At 36.9% G+C, this 21,551-nt stretch overlaps 1 protein-coding gene across 12 annotated transcripts in view; it reads right to left on the reverse strand.

Annotated features, from left to right (window-relative positions):
• RYR2 (ryanodine receptor 2) overlaps positions 1-21,551 on the reverse strand; it is a 794,016-nt gene that overhangs the window by 368,634 nt on the left and 403,831 nt on the right. For all 12 annotated transcript variants that reach the window (XM_043925904.1, XM_043925902.1, XM_043925903.1 and 9 more), the window contains exons 15-16: positions 13,044-13,227; positions 10,026-10,161 (exon numbers count right to left, since the gene is read on the reverse strand). In XM_043925904.1, the coding sequence (XP_043781839.1) occupies positions 10,026-10,161; positions 13,044-13,227 (320 nt within the window). The remainder of the gene's footprint in view (positions 1-10,025; positions 10,162-13,043; positions 13,228-21,551) is intronic.

A 21,551-nucleotide genomic window follows, 5' to 3' on the forward strand; every position in this document is an offset into this window, starting at 1 on the left:
GTTAAGAGCAACAGGGTTCAATGAAACTAAAATACTTCCTTCATATTTCCTCTTTCTTCCTCCCAAAAGCTGTTACCTGGCCTGAGAGGAAGAAAAGAAATAATGACACAAAAGACAAAAAGGATTAGGTTTGTTCAACTACATAAGAAAAGCTCTTTTGTGAATGGAATCCCCATAACATTTGTACAATTACAAGGTGATGCATTCAATTACTTAGGCTCTCCTCCAGCTCTGGAACCAGTAACCACGTATACACACACACACATACACACATCCAGTGATAAGCACCAGGGACAAGTGTGTTCAGGATGAGGTGTGGTAGAGGAGTCCGACATGCTCTGTGGGACTTCTGCTTTTAACCTGTAAGAATATCTTTTCCTGACCAAGAACAATAGCAATTGACAGAAAGTATATGGTGAAGAGTTTGAATCTCTATAAAGTGTCATTTGCTTAAAATTTAACCCCCTCCTTTAATTTTGCCTTGGGCTTTTTAAATTAAAGATATCAACTATTTTCTAGAAGTCAAAAGTGAGAGATAAGGTAATTCTTGAAGAAACGAGGACTTCTCTAGTGGTCCAGTGGTGAAACTCCATGCTCCCAACAAAAGGGGCATGGGTTTGATCCTTGGACAGGGAAGATCCCACATGCCGTAGCTAAAAAAAAAAAAAAACTAAAACTGTACAAATAAACCCTTTTAATAACCCATGGGATATTTAAGAAAATCATAAAGTAAGCCACTGAGAAAAAGGTCATTAAACTTACTGCAAACAGAGATGGTATATAAACTATGCTCTCGGACAATAATGTTAATGACAAGTAACTAATGATTAGTAAGAAAAGCAGAAACAAAAATAATCTACCCAAAATCAGAAATAAAAAACAAACATAAAACTTGAAATGAGTAAGAAAAGCAGGAACAAAAAAAAACCTACATAAAACCTTAAAATTTTTCCAAAATAATACTTTTAATCAATAAGGGAATCAATACCACAATTTTAGAATATCTAGCAAATATCAAAACTGGGCACTACCTTACACAATCAACAGTAGATAGTCAAAACTGTACTCAAGGAAAAATAAACTAAACATTCTAATTGTAAGAAAAAGAAATGCAAAAAAGCAAAATGACTGTATGAGGAGGCCTTACAAAGAGCTGAGAAAAGAAGAGAAGCTAAAGACAAAGGAGAAAAGGAAAGATATAACTATCTGAATGCAGAGTTCCAAAGAATAGCAAGGAGAGATAAGAAAGCCTTCCTTAATGATCAATGCAAAAAAATAGAGAAAAATGATAGAATGGGAAAGACTAGAGATCTCTTCAAGAAAATTAGAGATACCATGGGAACTTTTCATGCAAAGATGGACACAATAAACGACAGAAATGGTACGGGCCTACCAGAAGCAGAAGATAATAAGAGGAGGCGGCGAGAATACACAAAACAACTGTACAAAAAAGATCTTCATGACCCAGATAATCACCATGGTGTGATCACTCACCTAGAGCCAGATATCCTGGAATGGGAAGTCAAGTGGGCCTTAGGAAGCATCACAAAGCTAGTGGAAGTGATGGAATTCCAAGGGAGCTATTTCAGATCCTAAAAGATGATGTTGTGAAAGTGCTGTATTCAATATGCCAGCAAATTTGGAACTCAGCAGTGGCCACAGGACTAGAAAAGGTCAGTTTTCATTCCAATCCCAAAGAAAGAATGCAAAACAATGTTCAAACTACCGCACAATTGCACTCATCTCAAACACTAGCAAAGTAATGCTCAAAATTCTCCAAGCCAGGCTTCAACAGTATGTGAACTGTGAACTTCCAGATATTCAAGCTGGATTTAGAAAAGGCAGAGGAACCAGAGATCAAATTGCCAACATAGGCTGGATCAGCAAAAAAGCAAGAGAGTTCCAGAAAAACATCTACTTCTGCATCACTGACTATGCCAAACACTTTGACTGTGTGGATCACAACAAACTGTGGAAAATTCTTCAAGAGATGGGAATTCCAGACCACCTGACCTGCCTCCTGAGAAATCTGTATGCAGGTCAAGAAGCAACACTTAGAACTGGATATGGAACAACAGACTGGTTCCAAACCGGGAAAGCAGTATGCCAAGGCTGTATATTGTCACCCTGCTTATTTAACTTACATGCAGAGTACATCATGAGAAACACTGGACTGGATGAGACACAAGCTCGAATCAAGATTGCCAGGAGAAATATCAATAACTTCAGATATGCAGATGACCCCACCCTTAAGGCAGAAAGTGAAGAAGAACTAAGGAGCCTCTTGATGAAATTGAAAGAGGAGAGTGAAAAAGCTGGCTTAAAGCTCAACATTAAAAAAAACTAAGATCATGGCATCCGGTCCCATCACTTCATGGCAAATAGATGGGGAAACAGTGGAAGATTTTATTTTGGGGGGGCTCCAAAATCACTGTAGATGAGGACTGCAGCCATGAAATTAAAAGATACGTGCTCCTTGGAAGAAAACTTATGACCAACCTAGACAACATATTAACAAGCAGAGACATTACTTTGCCAAAAAAGGTCCGTCTAGTCAAAGCTATGGTTTTTCCAGTAGTCATGTATGGAGGTGAGTGTTGGACTATAAAGAAAGCTGAGCACCAAAGAATTGATGCTTTTGAACTGTGGTGTTGGAGAAGACTCTTGAGAGTCCCTTGGACTGCAAGGAGATCCAATCAGTTCATCCTAAAGGAAATCAGTCCTGAATATTCATTGGAAGGACTGATGCTGAAGGTGAAACTCCAATACTTTGGCCACCTGAGGCGGAGAACTGACTCACTGGAAAAGACCCTGATGCTGGGAAAGGTTGAAGGCAGGAGAAGGGTATGACAGAGGATTAGATGGTTGGATGCCATTAGCAACTCGATAGACATGAGTGTGAGTAAGCTCCAGGAGTTGATGATGGACAGGGAAGTCTGGCATGCTGCAGTCCGTGGGGTCACAAAGATTCTGACATGACTGAGTGACTGAACTGAACTGCTAAGTAACAGAGTGAAAAATGTTAACTAAACATTCCTTCCAAAACATTCAAAAAGAATATAAAAACTAAGTAGAACAGAAAAAAGAAATAGAGCAATAAACATAGACATTAATAAGTTAGAAATAGTAGAGGTGATCTATGTAATAAACTGAAATAACAGGACTGATCAGCACTGTCAAGGACCCCTTCCCTTTAAATAAATGCCAACAACTTTAATCAAGAAAAAAAGACATAATTAAGAAGGAAAGGAATCATACACAGCCACTTATTGCTGTACTGAAATTTTTAAACTTTTAGGAAAAAGGATGACTTCCAAATATTTTTTCATGAAAATTGACCCAAAAAAGAAAATCTAAATAGGATAACAAACAATGAGTAATATTGAGAAGTATGTCAAAGTCAAAAACATTTTTTTCTAAATTCAGGAAACAAGTCATTGCTATGTTAAACTGTTTCAAAGTAAAGAAACTAAGAAAACCCTTCCAATATATTTTTTCAAGACAGTATAACTTTGCTATGTAAACCTAATAAAGAGAGCATGCATATCAGAAAACTAAAGGAAACTCTTAGCTATGAATACAGATCCCCAAATCTTATACAAGGAGGCAATTTATAAATCACTATAAGCAGTGCATTCAGTTCACTTCAGTCGCTCTTTGCGACCCCATGGACTGCAGCACGCCAGGCCTCCCTGTCCATCACCAACTCCTGGAGTTTACTCAATCTCATGTCCATCGAGACAGTGATGCCATTTAATCATCTCATCCTCTGTCGTCCCCTTCTCCTCCTACCCTCAATCTTTCCCAGCATCAGGGTCTTTTCTTGAGTCAGTTCTTCGTATCAGGTGGTCAAAGTACTGGAGTTTCAGCTTCACTATCAGTCCTTCCAATGAATATTCAGGACTGATTTCCTTTACCATTGACTAGTTTGATCTCCTTGCAGTTCAAGGGACTTTCTGTCCAAGAGTCTTCTCCAACACCACAGTTCAAAAGAATCAATTCTTCAGTGCTCAGCTTTTTATAGTCCAACACTCACATCCATACATGATTACTGGAAAAACCATAGCCTTGACTAGATGGACATTTGTTGGCAAAGTAATGTCTCTGCTTTTTAATATGCTGTCTATGTTGGTCATAAGTTTTCTTCCAAGGAGCAAGTATCTTTGAGTTTCATGGTTGCAGTCACCATCTGAACTGATTTTGGAGCCCCCAAAAATAAAGCCAGCCACTGTTTCCACTGTTTCCCCATCTATTTGCCATGAAGTGCAGAGACCAGATGCCATGATCTTGTTTTCTGAATGTTGAGCTTTAAGCCAACTTTTTCACTCTCCTCTTTCAATTTCATCAAGAGGCTCCTTAGTTCTTCTTCACTTTCTGCCTTAAGGGTGGGGTCATCTGCATATCTGAAGTTATTGATATTTCTCCCGGCAATCTTGATTCCAGCTTGTACTTCATCCAGCCCAGCATTTCTCATGATGCACTCTGAATATAAGTTAAATAAACAGGGTGAGAATATACAGGCTTGGCATACTGCTTTCCCGATTTGGAACCAGTCTGTTGTTCCATATCCAGTTCTAACTGTTGCTTCCTGACCTGCATACAGATTTCTCAGGAGGCAGGTCAGGTGGTCTGGTATTCCCATTTCTTTAAGAATTTTCCATAGTTTGTTATGGGTTCATTACTCCAATGAGAGAGAAATGTGCTAGAATAAATCAAAGGTGAAACATATGATGATCACCATAGACTCTGATAATGTATGTACTTCTAATAAAAAAAAAAAAAGTTAAATAGAATGCCTCTGGAACATTATCAAAGCAAGTCTACATGTGTGTGCATGTGCAGGGTATGTTTTACAGATAAAGTGTGATCTACTAAAATTCAGCAAGTTAGTCTTGAAGAAATCAGTTAAGCGAGTTTCTAAAGTAATGAAAAAGTATACAGAGAAATGCAAGAACACTCATCCTAACACTGTTTACAATGGCAAAGCTTTGAAAACAGCTTGAATGTGGGCTAAATAAGTGATGACACATCCCATCAGTAGGGTAGAATACATCCACTAAAGCCTGATGGCGGTTTATAGTTACTGCCAAGGAAAGATGCCCACAATACAGAAGTCAGTGGAAACAAATGCTATTTAAGGATATGGAGAATATGAGCCCATTTTGATGTAAGTATGTACACAAAACTGAAGAAAAAGGAAAAGCTCTTCGTGCACACAGAGCTGACAGTGGAGCCAAGACTTAAAGCCAGACAATTTTGACCCCTGAGTCTGCTCAGGTCCTGAGCTATGCAGCCCCCCTCCCCCACAATCTTTTCCTGCTGAGATTCCGTCTGGAAAGTTTAGAAGGGCGGGGTCATGGTAGTATATAAGCAAATTAAGAAAACAGGTATCTCACAAGCTTGATTAGATAATGAATTCCCATCAAAATTAATAACTTTCATTTCATAGCCATGAGATCATTACCAAGTTGGAAAAAAAGTAATGTGTCTTGGTAATGAAATGCCTTTTTAGGATTTCCTGGAGAACAAGATGAGAAAAAACTGTAAGTACTACCGCCAGAGTAATATCTGCTATGAGCGTGTTTGAAGCCAATGCCCTTCTTTTCTACTCCTTGACTGCCTTTCCCCAGTGTTTAGGGCATTTAGGAAAATCTGTGTCCCTAAGATACTGGGAAAATAATCTGGATTTGCAAAAATCTTTCCTTGCTCTATCCTTTCTCAGTCTTTAAAGATTCAGAAACTGGTAACTTATGCCTTCCTAAAAGAGATGTCTACCCTGTTTGTTTTATACTTTGAATTTTCATAAAATGAGTATTCACAAAGAGAGTTTGCCAAAGAACATTTTCTAGACATCTTTAGAAAATTATCCTGGCTTGCAAGCCTCCTGCAGATTAATTGTGTGGATGTCAGAAAAGATGTATGAGAGCATGTCCCAGTGATGCTTCGCAAACTATGAACATCGGTGTCTGTAAGACCCCTAGGTCTTCCAGATGGCAAGCTCATAGATCCACTCTTGTCTCTCTGAACCTAAGACACATAGTAAATATATTCACATCAAATTTTTAAATTGTTATAGATTATAATCCTCTCCATCTCCCTTTTCTCTCCATGCTAAATAAAACCACTTAAGTAAAAGGAGGAAAAGGTGCATTTTACATGTAACTACATGAGAGACTCTACTGTCCACCTTTCTGCAAGAATGAGGAGGAGGCTTAATTAAGCTGAAGTTACTGATGGTTGAACCAAACTTTCTATTAGTAGGGTAAAGAGGGACAATGACATAAATATATTGTTGAACTCAAAGTACTGCTGACAGTCTGAGAATTCACCAGCCAAGGTAAAATAAACACTTACATATACATGTCTACCTATTATATGATTACATCAACTTCAGTAAAAACTATTGGTGTCAAATGGTCCTTATGTCAAATAAGATTTTATTCACTGTTTTTTTCCTGATCATGAAATCAATGTTCACTATAATAAAAACAGAAAATGAGGAGTAGTCAAAGGAACAAAAAGTAATCGAACAAAGTGACAAATTTTCTCATAATTCTATTCACTTGAAATACCATTATTAAGCCATGTGTATACTGAAAAATATTCCATTTATATGCACTGACGTAAAGGTTCTTTTAACTCAACTAGAAAGAATAAATTAGCTTCCCTTACATTATCAATTATCTAGCATCACACATTTCTGTTATCTATTTTTTTCAATAATAAAAGTAATACATACAGTACTTCCCTGAGTGGTAAAGAGTCTGCCTGCCAGTGCAGGAGACACGGGCTCAATTTCTGATCCAGAAGGAGCCCACATGCCATGGAACAACGGCGCCCATGCATCACAACTACTGAGCCTGTGCCCTAGAGCCTGTGGCCCACAAAGGGAGGGGTAGCTCCCGTTTGCGGCCATCAGATAAAGTTCACGCAGCAATGGAGAACCAACACAGCCAAAAACAAATGAATAATACATGCAGATAGATTAAGAACACGTTTATTAATACACAGAGACAAGTCAAAGATCTCTCTCCCAAGGAGCAGCTACCGAACAGTTTTCTGGGCATCCTTTTAGAAATATCCACTGTATACACAGGAATGTATCTTTCTCTACATATTTTTAATTGTATGTAATTGGAATCTAACTATACACACAGTAAGCATCTTGCTTTTTTTTTCACTTACTATCATATGCAGTCTAGCCTGATTCATACAATTTTTCAAATGGTATACTTATCTCAATTTTCAATGATAACACAGTTTTATACTCTATAGGTATATTATTACTTATATAACCACTTCCCTGTTGATAGAAAAATTGTTTTCAATTTTATGCTATCTATAAATAATTTTTCAGTAGATATCCTTTCCACACTTGTAGAGACATATACAGTCTCTAGACTATTTCTTAAAGTGGAAATTCTGAGAGTTAAAGGATATACACATTTAAAGTTTTGTGTATACTGTTGACTGAGACTTGCTTGGTTTTTTAAATTTTCATCAATTTATACTCCCACCAAGAAGATTCTACTCAACATTTTCCCCAATGATGGGTATTACCATTTTGTCTATGCCAATCTAACAGATGAAGTATGATCTCCGCTTATTTTAATTTCCATTTCCTTATTTGTCATGCTGAGAATCTGTTACTATTTTATTCATTGTTCTGTAAACTACCCATTGCTACTAATTGTCTGTTTTTCTGATACATGATATTTTCATATAGATTTATGAAAATTATATTACAGAAACTAAGCCTTTGTCTTTCACATAGCCTGCACATTTTATAAAATTCCCACCTGTTTATTTTTAATGATATTATTTATCCTATAAGTTTTCATTCTTATGTAGTCAAATTTATCAGTCTCTTACTAATCACTAACAAAGACTAATAGTAACATGCATAGAGATGGTCAAGGCATTAAATGCAGTAACTACACAGCACTGTGGCTGGCTCTGCTATTTACACCACCTGTCTCTCTCTCACTCAACCATAAGATTCATGATAGCAGAGACTATATGCTGCTCACAACTGTACCTCACTTCCCAGATTAGAATATTTCCCATAGCAGGCATCCAACTACTCTCTGATGAATGAATGAAGCTTCTATTGAAACCCACATCCACTGGATTCCACGTTCCCCCAACATGACACAGTCTCTGTTACCAAGGATGCCCCTTCAGGACACTGTATAAGGAATTAAGAGGCAAAACACTTGGGAAAATATGCAAAAAGGAAAAGCAATCTATATATATATTCAGAAGATCCTTCTTAATGAGATATATATATATATATATATATACATGCAAACATATATATCTTCAGAAAAGCTTCTTAATTACACACACATACCTACACACATATACACACACAGGAATAGCCGATTAACAAAAATCCTCTCAGGAGTAGCAGTGTGAAAATATAAGTTATGGTCAAGAGTGAGTGTGTGTGTGCGTATGTGTATGTACGAGTAGAAAGTATATTGAGAATTTATGTCTCTTGTTGCATGAAAAAATTAACTTGAAAGCCACAAAACATGCATAGCCTGAAATCACTGTATGCTATCTTAGTTACATATGTTGTTATTATGCTAATATTTTCCATTACAATGTGAGTTTTAGGGGGTTCTAGTTATGTCAGTTTTAAGTCCCTTAAATGAACTTAATGTAGCTCTCTTAAATCCTCCATCAAAAAGGATTAAAAGAATTAAAGAAATAAATGCATATATTTAAGAAAAACATGCTATATATATGCATATATAACATATAGTACAAATAAATGTACATTTACTGCATATCAAATCTCTGATATAAAATAATTCTAGACAGTCTGAAAGGACAGTGCTGGATTAGAGGTAAAGAGCTAGGTAGGACTGAGAGACTAGAGATAAAATGACTGAGGTCACAGGGGAACAAGAAGGGACAGACCAGCCATGGGGCTTGAGGATTTCAAGAATACTCAAGTATTTTTCTTATTGTAGAATAAGAAGTTGTATTTCAAGTATCAGAGAGTCAATGAAAATGCTGACTGTGTGTGTGAGGGCTTCCTGGAGTCTGAAATAAATATCAGTGGAGAGAAGAGGAAGAACTGAGAAATTAATAAGAAACCTATAATACCAGGTTCTCAACACAATCTTGAGGATTACATTTCAAACATCTACTGAACACCAGCGATGCACCAGACATATAGGCTACTAATGTATGAGATGTGTGATGCTGTGTTCAGAGAATGAGTAACAGAATATAGAATTTCAACCTGGAGGGAACTACAAAGAAAACTTTGTTTCTTCCATCTTTGATAAACTAAAAGGAAGGTGTATCTGCAATAATCATGATGCTATGACCTTCTACCAGCTGATCTGGAACTTTCTTGCTATACCCAACAATTACAAGTTTATCTTCTAAGACACATTTAAAAGGCAAAAACAACATAAAAAATATAGAAGTGGAAGAAGAGAGCATTACTATGAGGGAGAAGATGACAAAAGTACCCAAAAGAAGTGAGAGTATATGATAAGAATATGTTATGCTACGCCTGTGATGTAAATCACCATGTTAAAGCCATCCAACCACATTATGAATGTCTGTAAAGAGCAAAGAGGAACACAGCATAAACTACGGCAATTTTTGCTGAGCACACCTAGAAGGTGCAGACACAGATCTCCACAAGCTTAGAGGAGGAGATCTCTGACAAGATGGAATGGTGAGAAGATGGGCTCATGTGGGACTAACTTCAGAATCAAAAAGGAAGTATTTAATGTGCATCCCTATAGAGTCCCCTCGCTCACAAAACTATACCCTAGATGACTCTCCTCTTTTAATCAAAGGTAAATCTACAGCTATGGCCACCTTTCATGCTCAGAAATAGATTTAAATATTAATACTAAACATCATTTACTTCAGTGCAATAGTAAAACATGAAAAGCCTCAATTAAGAAGCAAGTTATAAAGCTGCTGTAACTGTTACATGATCATGTTGAACAGACATAACTCAGTTGCCTTGAAAAGCCAATCGTAGTTCTTACCCAACAACTCATACAAAGAATTCAGAATCGATTTCCAAGATTCCCCTGCTTCTCTCCCAGCAACATCCGCGAAGTGAGCGGCGCTGCTATACACGTGCAGTCTGTCTATACATTCGAGCACGAGGTTGATCATTCCCTGGAAGGCAGAAAGATAACCGTCAGCAACTGTGACTCTGCTCACAGGCAAAAAAAAAAAAAAAAAAAGAAATTGCTAAGTTGTTATTTTTTTTAAAAGTCTGGCTTAAAGTAAGTCTGTTAATCATAAAGAACATTGAGATCAAAAAAAAAAAAGAACATTGAGATCATTTATTCAAAGAACAGGAAGAAACACACTTGCATGCGAAATAAAATGTTCTTGAAATAATTCAAGTGGTTTTTAAATCCTGAGGGCTATTCTCAAATAGAAACAGAACAACATAAAAAATATGTATTTCTTACTGATTGTAATAATTTGCAAGGTCTAATAGTAGGTTGATTAACTACATCAAGCATCCTACTATGAGTGAAGAGGTTCAGAGAGTGCCACCCCAAAATAAGCCACTTCAGCATAAGGAATATTAGGGCTGAAGCCCATTGAGAAAAATCAGACACAAATAATTCCTACCCTTCTCCACTCCGTCAGGAAGGACAGGAGGATGTCTGAGACAATGCCAGTCTATTATCAGTCCAGAGCCTGCACAGAATAATCTATGCATCAAACTAGTCATTATTATCCATTAGTTTCCACCTTATATTTACCTTCTAACAATTTGCTGCTCCAGCAGCTCCCCAGAAACTCAAAATCCCTTTCCTTTGTCTTATCACTTCTCTACAAATTAATTGTTTTTTTTTTTTTTAATTAGCATGCTACATAAACCTGAGTTCTAACCACTTCATGTAAGACAGGCTAGGACCTGGGACCCTTTGCCGCAATGCTTGCTTGCACCTGGACACACCTCTTCTAGACAACAAAATACAAAGAAACTGTATGGGATTAAAAATAACTGTCTACATGCACAGATAGGACAAATTCTGGACAAAAGATACAAAGAGACAGAAAAACTCAACTGCCACTTTTGAAGAGCCTGAAGCAAAATCAAGGTACTGCACATGTCCCCCACACACAGTATCACTTAAGAGGTGGACAAACCATCCAAGCCAACCCTCCCACCTGACTCCTGGACACAATGCTACCTTGCCCCATGTAGGAATCAGGTTATCCCCCTCCCTGATGGAATGAGCAAGCAAAGGAATCTGTTGCCTGTTCTCCCTTCCCCTGTGCTACAGCAGGGACCCCAATAAAGCCTTGCCTGAATTCCTTGCTTGGCCTCTGATCAATTTCTACTGACTGGGGAAGGCCAAGAACTCTGGTTGGTGATATCTGGAGTTACTCATCGTAGAGTACTCCCAGGTACACACACAATGCATACATTAGAAATATTTCATTTGTTCTTCACTTGTACATCTATCTTCTGTTGGTGTAACCTGCAGGGCCCCAACCAATGAAGCTGAGCAGAAGAAAATGATTTTTCACCTCCCCTATATAAGCACGAGAAGAGATCATTACTCTTAGGGAAGATATAATCACAACCACCACCACCATCATCATCACTTTTTAATAGTAAACTGAAGATGTATAGGGAAGCTCATGGAAAGGCATTTAAGGCAAATAAAAAATTCATTATAGAAACTTTGTAAGAAGCTATCTACATTTCAAATTATATTTTTATCATTTCTAGATCAAGATTGTCAAAATGAGGCAAAGCACATTAATGGAAAAGCTATGAGGAGTTGACAAATTAACTTACTTCACACAAAGAATTTAAGAGGGACCATGGCCCTAAGAACACTTCTAGGTTCCCATCCAGAGTGTGTTATATAAGAAATACACTAATTCAAATCAATATTTTAAATTTTCACAGCTCAGTATTTCATTCTAGTTCTTCCAGATATAAAATAAGTGTGGTATGCCCAGCAGTTTGGCATGTACAAAAATAAAAAATCCCAGGCAACTATTCCATGTTGCTATTATAGGTTTATGTTGACATTTCCTGTGCTTTCTTGCCATTATGATCTCTAAGTGGGTTATTTCTTTTGTACACAGTGAAAAAAAAATTCTCAAAAATTAGTTATCAGTTTCAATGGCTTTTGATGGAAAATTAGGCAACAGCTTTAAAACTAGAAGACTATAGACTGGGGGACTATGGGAACTCAGTTAATGTCCACTAATCTTTCTTTTTTCTTAGTTACTTTTACTCAGAAAAATGCACTAATCCACATAGTCCATTAGTACAGGGGGGCACTGAGAAGAGAGGGAACAGAGGCTGATCTGGCCTGATCTGCCAGCTCAACTCTGACACCCTCCCACTCAAATTCTTGAATACTAGTTCTAACATTAACATTAGGACCATTAGATACATCACACGGTCCTTCTGCTCCTCTGTCTATAAATTATGGCTTGAGTTCTTTTTAGCAGTGGAACTTCTGTAAAATATAATCATATATAGAATCTTAACACATACAAAAAAGAAAAAGAGGGATTGCTCTGTCGCAGGGAGCCTAGAGCCGGCCTCCCCAGGAGGCCCTCTCCCAGACAGCTTCCATCCCCAATACAAAGCTCCAGTGAGTCCTGAGGCATTTCCAAGGAGCCCCAATGAACCTGTTGAACAGTGTGAAAACACCTGTGCTTTTCAAAGACTGTGTTCATTTAGACATGTTGAGAGTCTCTCTTTATATGATGACCATAAAGCAAACTACAGCACAACAATGATCAGAGTGAAGGCTGAGCAGACAGTGAAATAAAAATGTCTTTTGCCAGAGGAATGAAGAGTGTCGTCTTTTAAAATTAATACTTATTGAGAGAGTAGTAACAACTACTGCAGGATTCCTCCAAGGCCTGATTCTCTTCTCCCCTTGTACAGTAGCATACCTGCTCACATGTACCTCAATATGCAGATAGTCAAACAGGTAGAGAATGTCCGACACCAAGAAGTTGTTTCCCCAAGACGATGACAGAAATGAGTGTTCGTAGAAACTCACCTCTTCCTGGAAGAGATTCTGCCTGTTCTTCAGAGCTCGTAATCTGTTCTGCTTATCTTCATGCTCTAAATGCTCATCTGGTGGGTGGAAGTAGCCAATAAGGTCCTGCAGACTCAGACTTACAGACTCTATAGGTAAGTCTACTGTGGAAGCCTTCACCTTTTTGCTGAGAGCATCAAGGCCCCTAAAATAAATAACACATATTTCTCCACATCAGTGAACCACAATTTTATAACTTTTTATTCTATAGATGATTGAAAGCTTTATTTTCTCTCCCTGTATGCCTGTAAAAGGAACAATAAGAAAGGCCCCATGCTCTGCTTAGTTGCTGTCATGTCTGATTCTTTTAAGACCCCATGGACTGTAGTCTGCCAGGTTCCTCTGTCCATGGAGTTTGAGTACGTTGCCATGCCCACCTCCATGGGATCTTCCCAACCCAGGAATCAAACCTAGGTCTCCCACATTGCAGGTGGATTCTTTACCATCTGAGCTACTAGGGAAGCACTAGAAAGACCCTGAAGTGAAGTGAAGTCACTCAGTCATGTCCGACTCTTTGTGACCCCATGGACTGTAGCCCACCAGGCTCCTCCGTCCATGGGATTTTCCAGGCAAGAGTACTGGAGTGGGTTGCCATTTCCTTCTCCAGGGGATCTTCCCGACCCCGGGATCAAACCCACGTCTCCCACATTGCAGGCAGGCACTTTAACCTCTGAGCCACCAGGGAAGCCCCAGAAAGGCCCTAGTTTTCCTCAAACAAAAATAATGAATATTTTAAAATTAGAAATGTTATAGTCTATCATATAATGCTATGTTAAAGGCACCAGTATCAAGAAAAACTCATCTAGAAGAAAACTTAAATGATCTGGAGAACTGATACCTACAAAACTGTGGTCTAAATAATCAGAAATCAGTTGATTTTCATTTGAAAGCACTACATACTTTAAGGATTGAGATGCAATTTCCCAGGTTTCTAATTCTGGAATTTACTTGTTTTTGGCGTAGGAACTGTTTACTGCTCTCCCATCACTAATACTCCCTGTCATCCTGCCCAATTTCTGACAATTTAAAATTTATCCCTATAATAAAAAATTAGAAAATTCACTCAATCAGAAAACAAAATGCTAACATGCTTTCCCATTGTCTGAAAGAGATGTATTTAAAAAGTAGGATAAGAAACAGCATCAAGTTGTATTTTCTAGACTTTGAAAAAAAATATGACTACAATTTAAATGTGATATTTTGCTGCGCTTTGAGACTCTGAATTTAAAACTGACATCTGTGTATGTATCTTAAAAGAATTTTAAACAATAGTGTTGGTAAATAAAAAGTATTTCAAAATGAAAAGCTTAGTAAAAGAATACCCAACAGATAGCATAAAGAATGGGAGAACGCCTATACTACAGTTGATACAGCAATATTTATATTGGTCATGACAAAACTTGATGCATAAATATATTACAGTTCCTTCCCTGCCCTCTGCATTAGCAAAACTGTAAGACAATATTTTATTACAAGGAAATATGTCTTTTGAGTTATCTGACTGTACTGCAATTTATATTTAAAAAAAAAATTGTTGTTGTTCAGTCACTAGGTCATGTCTGAGTCCTAGTGACCTCATGGACTATAGCACGCCTGGCTCCTCTGTCCTCCACTGTCTCCCAAAGTGAAAGTGTTAGTCACTAAGTCATGTTCAATTGTTTGCAACCGCATGGACTATAGCCTACCAGGCTCCTCTGTCCATAGGAGTCTATAGACAAGAATACTGTGGTGGGTAGCCATTTCCTTCTCCGTGGGATCTTCTGACTCAGGATTTTAACCTGGGTCTCCTACATTGGCAGGCAGATTCTTTACCCTCTGAGCCGCACAGAATTGCCACTATCTTTCATGGTTTGCTCAGATTCATGTCCATTTAGTCAGCGATAGTATATAACTATCTTATCCTCTGCCTCCCCCTTCTCCTTTTTGCCTTCAATCTTTCAGTCATTAGGGTCTTTGCCAATGAGTCAGCTCTTCACATCAGGCAGCCTAAGTATTAAAGCTTCAGCTTTACCATCAATCTTTCCAGTAAATATTCAGGGTTGATTTCCTTTTGCAATGACTGGTTTGATCTCCTAGGAGCACAAGGGACTCTCAAGAGTCTTCTCCAGCATCACAGTTCAAAACCATCAATTTTGGCACTCAGCCTTCTTCACAATCCAACTCTCACATCCTTACATGACTACTAGAAAAACCATAGCTATGACTATATGGACATTTGTGGGCAAAGTGATGTCTCTGCTTTTTAATAAACTGTCCAAGCTTGTCATTGCTGTCCTTCCAAGAAGCAAATGTCTTTTACTTTCACAGCTACAGTCACCATCCACAGTGATTTTGGAGCCCCCCAAAATAAAATATGTCACCGCTGCAACTTTTTCCCCTTCTATTTGCCATGAAGTGATGGGACAAGATGTCTGATCTTAAGTTTTTTGAATGCTGAGTTTCAAGCCAGCTTTTTCACTCTCCTCTTTCACCCTCATCAAGGTGCTCTTTGTCCCTCTTCACTTTCTGCCATTAGAGTGGTATCATCTGCATATCTGAGGTTGTTGATATTTCTCCCATCAATCTTGAGTCCTGCTTGTGATTCATCCAGTCCAGCATTTCGCATGATGTACTCTGCATATAAATTAAATAAGCAAGGTAACAATATACAGCTTTGTTGTACTGTTTTCTCAGTTTTGAACTAGTCAGTAGTTCATGTCCAGTTCTAACTGTTGCTTCTTGACCCATATATAGGTTTCTCAGAAGACAGGTAAGGTGGGGTCTGATACTCCCATCTTTAAGAATTTTCCACAATTTGTTGTGATTCACACAGTCAAAGGCTTTAACGAAGTCAATGAAGCCGAAGCAGACGTATTTCTGGAATTCCCTTGCTTTCTCAGTGATACAACAAATGTTGGCAATTTGACCTCTGGTTCCTCTGCCTATTCGAGACTCAGTTTGTACATCTGGAAGTTCTCAGTTCACATACTGCTGGAGACTTGCTTGAAGGATTTTGAGTATCATCTTGCTAGCATGTGGAATGAGTGCAATTGTATGGTAGTTTGAACATTCTTTGGCATTACCTTTCTTTGGGAATGGAATTAAAAGTGACCTTTTCCAATCCTTGGAGAAGGAAGTGGCAGCCCACTCCAGTACTCTTGCCTGGAAAATCCCATGGATGGAGGAGCCTGGTAGGCTATAGTCCATGGGGTCGCAAAGAGTCGGACACGGCTGAGCAACTTAATTTTCCAATCCTGTGGCCACTGCTGTTTTCCAAATTCACTGACATGTTGAATGCAGTACTTTAATAGCATAACCCTTTAGGATTTTAAATAGCTCATCTAGAATTTCATCACCTGCACTAGCTTTGGTTATAGTAATGCTTCCTAAAGCCTACTTGACTTCACACTACAGGATGTCTGGCTCTAACTGAGTGACCACACCATTGTGGTCTTCTGGGTCATTAAGATCTTTTTTGTATAGTTCTTCTGTATATTTTTGCCAATTCTTCTTAACTTCTTTTGCTTCCGTTAGCTCTCATTACTGTCCTTTATTGTGCCCATCCTTACATGAAATAGTCTGTTGATATCTCCAGTTCTCTTGACAAGGTCTCTAGTCTTTCCCATTGTATTGTTTTCCTCTATTTCTTTGCACTGTTCACTTAAGAAGGACTTCTTATCTCCCCTTGCTGTCCTCTGAAACTCTGCATTCAAATGTGTATATTTTTCCTTTTCTTACTTGTCTTTTGCTTCTCTTCATTGCTCAGCTATTTGTGAAGCCTCCTCAGACAACCACTTTGCCTTCTTGGGTCTCTTTTTCTTTGAGATGATTTTGGTCACTGCCTCCTGTACAAGGTTAAGAACCCCTGTTTACAGTTCTTCAGACATTCTGTCTACCAGAGCTAATCCCTTGAACCTGTTCATCACCTCCACTGTATAATCATAAGGGATGTGATTTAGGTCATACCTGAATGACCCAGCAGTTTTCCCTACTTTTCTTCAATTTAAGCCTGAATTTTGTAATAAGGAGCATCTTTGTAACCAAAGATGGAGAAGCTCTATACAGTCAGTAAAAACAACATCTGGAACTAACTATGACTCAGATCATGAGCTCCTTAAAAAAAGAAAAAAGAAAAAAAATGTTTTAAATGAAAAATTTGAATTTATGATGCTCAAAAACATAATTTTAAATATATCATCATTTACCCTAAATATTACTAATAATTTTGGAATATTTTGACTTCAACCTTATAAACAGCTGAAATAGTTAAACTGCATGACTCTCCTAAAGTTTCTATCTGAACTTCCAAGTCAGATATATCAATTAAATTCATCTATTACCTCATTTTGTTATCTCTGTAAATTCTTTCTATGCTCAAAAAGCAACAGAAATGACTTGGCAGGAGAAAATTATTTCTCCCTTCTTAAAATGAACACTTATATACAATGAAATATTACTATTTTAAACATTTTAACCCATTAATTCTAGTTGAATGATAAATATAACAAAGTCAAATTCAAATCTCATCCACAAATGTAAATAAAATTCAAAAATAACTCAAATATAATATCTACATTTTCAAACTTAAAAGGAAATAATAGCAAATGTCAGTTGTTAGATTATTAGGTTGAATATATCTGCTACAAAAAATGTAATCATTTAATTGCTTTCTAGGAGAAACTTCTTGTCAGAAAATGCTGTCCAAGACTCTTAAAATTGTTAATGATGCAAAGTTTTAGAACTTCTATCCAATATGAGGACATTTTTCATCTTAATTTATCAAGGACAAAAAAATGAAAACAAACAAAAAAAAAAAACAAAAAAAAACCTAAGGGAAATCAAATGTGATAGAATCACACTATGTCAAAACAAAAATTAAAAGTATGAATTCCTCCCCTACTTTTCATAACTTAAAGATTAAACCATATTACAAACAGATTTATCCCTTGTCCCACTTACTTCAAGAATACATTTATTAATATACACCTACAGGGAATTAATACACTTTAAAAAAAATAGTCCAGAAGAATAGAATACATTCCCCTATACACAGAAACAAATGCAAACACATACACCCTCACACACACTCCATGACCACTACCCTAACCTTGGTGACAGAGACCAGAATGGTCACAGAAAATAAACTACATAAGAAAAACACAAATGTATAAACACAAAATAGATTCTGACTTTCACTCTATGAAATAAAAAAGGTCTGAGTTTACATATTTTAAATAAGGTTTCTAATAGTATATGAATCTATATTAATAAAATGAATATCTAAAAAATTACCTTGAAAAATACCTGAATATTGTAAAGATTGAGGTTTTAAATACTTTTAGTGATTTTATGGATGTGACAGAAGTATCAAATTATGTTACTTAACATACCCTTTACAATTTCTATAATCATGTAAAATTTTTCAGTTTCTAAGGGATATTAAAGAAGCTATATTAAATTATATCAGGCTACATTAAAGCTATTTAAATTCAGGAATTCAAATAATTCAGTAATATTAACAAGCACATAAATAAATCTATATATACAGATACACATATATAGATATGATGAACAATATAACCAGCAGCTAAGTATTCCAGAGAGAAGAGGGAAAAATAAAGCTAAATTAAATTTTAATTTTGTAAAAAATGAGGACACAATTAAGGTTAGGTAATTGTAAAAAAAAAAAAAAGGGAAACTGCCTCATTAGGTTCATCCATTGCACCTGTTACATGATCACAGTAGACAGATTTTAAAAGGAGATGCTGGGTAACTCAGGAAAAGACAGTAGCTTAGTGATAGGCTTGTGGTGAGAAATCAAAAGGAGAATAAATATAAATACAGAAGTAGAAAATATTAGACTACACTTGCCAGAGGAAACATGGAATCTCATCCTGAAGTAAGAATTACATGTGTCAACTTTTGAATTACTTCTGGACAAGATAAAGTGAACAGGGACAGCATTTACTCTCTTCTGAAACAATTCTTCCCTCCTTCCACCCCCCAAAATATACCAGACAAAATATCTGGGGAAGAACATATTTCAAGACACTGAACATCAAGATACAAAGGAAAGGCAGGGTAACAACCAAGGTGAGCTGTACATTTGTTCCAGTTTGCCTTAGAAGAATTTCTCAGCTATGATGTAGGTAGGTAAGGGAACCCAAGTGAGGCACAGAAGACTCACTGAGTTGAGCAGACACGGCTGAGAGTCTGGAATACCAAGGGGGCTAGAGTTTGCAGGACACAGTACCAGAGAGGAGACAGCTTTACAACAGTAGACTCTAGAGGACTAAAGAGGATCCCTTTCAAATATTCAGCCGACTACTGATCAACATGTACACATGAGAAAACTGCCTCCAGCAGGGAACGGAACCCCCCAAAATGATTAGAGGGGACAGTAGTCAACCCTTACACAGGTTCTGAAGTCAACCTCCTTCCATCAGCCAGACTAGAAGTCCTCACAATTCATGGGGCACCAAGTTGAGGATACAGGTAGGCTTGCTTCAATAGCAGAGAATAACCAGCCCTAGGTTCAACCCTGCTCTGCTCCCACCCCAAAAATTTGAAAAGCAAATTCCAGAAGAATCAAACTTGACTGAGTAACTTAACTGCCTCCCAGAAAAATCTTAAAAACACTGACAGGAAGACAAAAATATACAGTACCCAACAAATTTACAATGTCTGACAACCAAACAAAAATGACCAGATATATAAAGCATAAAAGATAATCACCAGTAAAAATAAAAATCAATGAACCAAAAAAACTCAGCTGAGAATATTATACCCAGGGAAAAAAAATCACTTAAAATAAAGGTAAAATAAGAACATTTCAGAAATAAGTACAGTGGCCAAAACTGCTGATCTCCAACTGACATGCACCATAAGAAATGTAACAAGAACTTTGGAAATAAAGATAAACTACCTAAAGGAAATGCAAATCCTCAATAAAATAATGAAGATGAAAACAACTGAAATGGTAACTCTGGGCACAAAATGTTAAATGTTTTTGTGTGTATTTAAATCTCTTTAAAAAATCTAACCTTAAATAAAAATTATAAGAATGTAGTTTGGGGTTTATAATATCAATAAAAGCCAAATGTATGACAAAAACATGACAAAGACTGGGAGAGAAGTATTCTATTGAAATGTTCTTATATTATTCATAGAGATAAAATGACTTGAAATTACAAGTTAATGACAGATTTTAAAAAATTAAGCAACCATGAAAATGACAAAAAATTATAACTAATAAGCCAACAAAAACAAGATTAAGATAGAATTGCAGAAAATATTCAAACAATACAAAAGAAGGCAGAAAAAGAAGGAAAAGGGACAAAGACCACATAGGACAAATCCAAAAGGAATAATAAGATGGCAGACAAAACTATATATCAATAATCATACAAATATAAATGGACTAAATTTTACAGTTAAAAGGAAGTGACTGTCAAAGTGGATAATAATTCAAGACTTAACTACATACTGCATGAAAGAAATGACCTTTAAAGATGCAAATAAGTTAAAAGTAAAAGTTCTTTTAAAAATATACAATGCTAACACCAAGAAAAGCAAGAAAGCAAGGAGTTCAATATTAACATCATACAAATTTGATGTCATAGCAAATATCAGGGATTTTAAAAAGGCAATTTCATAATAAGGGGGCCAATTTATTATATCCTAAATTTTTATGAATCTAACAACAGAGCTTCAAAGCACATGAAGAAAAAAAACCAGAACTGCCAGGGAGAAGTATAAAGATCCAGTTATAATCAGAAATTTCAATACCCTTCTCTCAATAATGAATAGAACATATAGACTGAAAATCAGTAAGGAAACAGACAATCTAAACACCACTATCAGCCAACTAGATCAAATGGACACTTATTAGTACTCTACTCAATAAAAGGAGAATGGGCACATGGAACATTTATTTGCCAGTGCACACAGAATACTTAGCAAGATCGAACACTTCCTCAGAGAGCAACTAATAGCAAACATTATGAAAATGTCTGAAAGGACTTGTGACTGAGTTGATTCACATGATCTTGGTTATAAAGCTAACAAAAGAGGGATCCATTCTTAGACTGAGTTATAACACTGTTCATGGTTCAGTAACAGTGAGGGATATAATTTTTTCAGGGTGACTTGGAGTAGTCATGCCTGCCTCTGCATCAACCTATGCACATCCTCCAGTGTACCTAAACCATCTCTAGATTACTTACGATAGACATTACAATGTAAATACAATGTGACTAGCTCCCAGCTTGCAGCAAATTCAAGTTTTGCTTTATGGAACTTTTTGGGCCATAAGTCACATCTGGATGAATTTAAAAGCATTCAGTCTTTTAAGTATGTTTTCTGACCTCAAAGATATTAAATTAGAAATCAGTAACAGAAGGATCGCTGGAAAATCCCAAATACATGGAAGAGGAGGGCATGGCAACCCACTTCAGCATTCCTGCCTGGAGAATCCCCATGGACAGAGGA

This window comes from Cervus elaphus, chromosome 15 (genome assembly GCF_910594005.1).
Source record: "Cervus elaphus chromosome 15, mCerEla1.1, whole genome shotgun sequence".
In the NCBI taxonomy this organism is placed as follows: domain Eukaryota; kingdom Metazoa; phylum Chordata; class Mammalia; order Artiodactyla; family Cervidae; genus Cervus; species Cervus elaphus.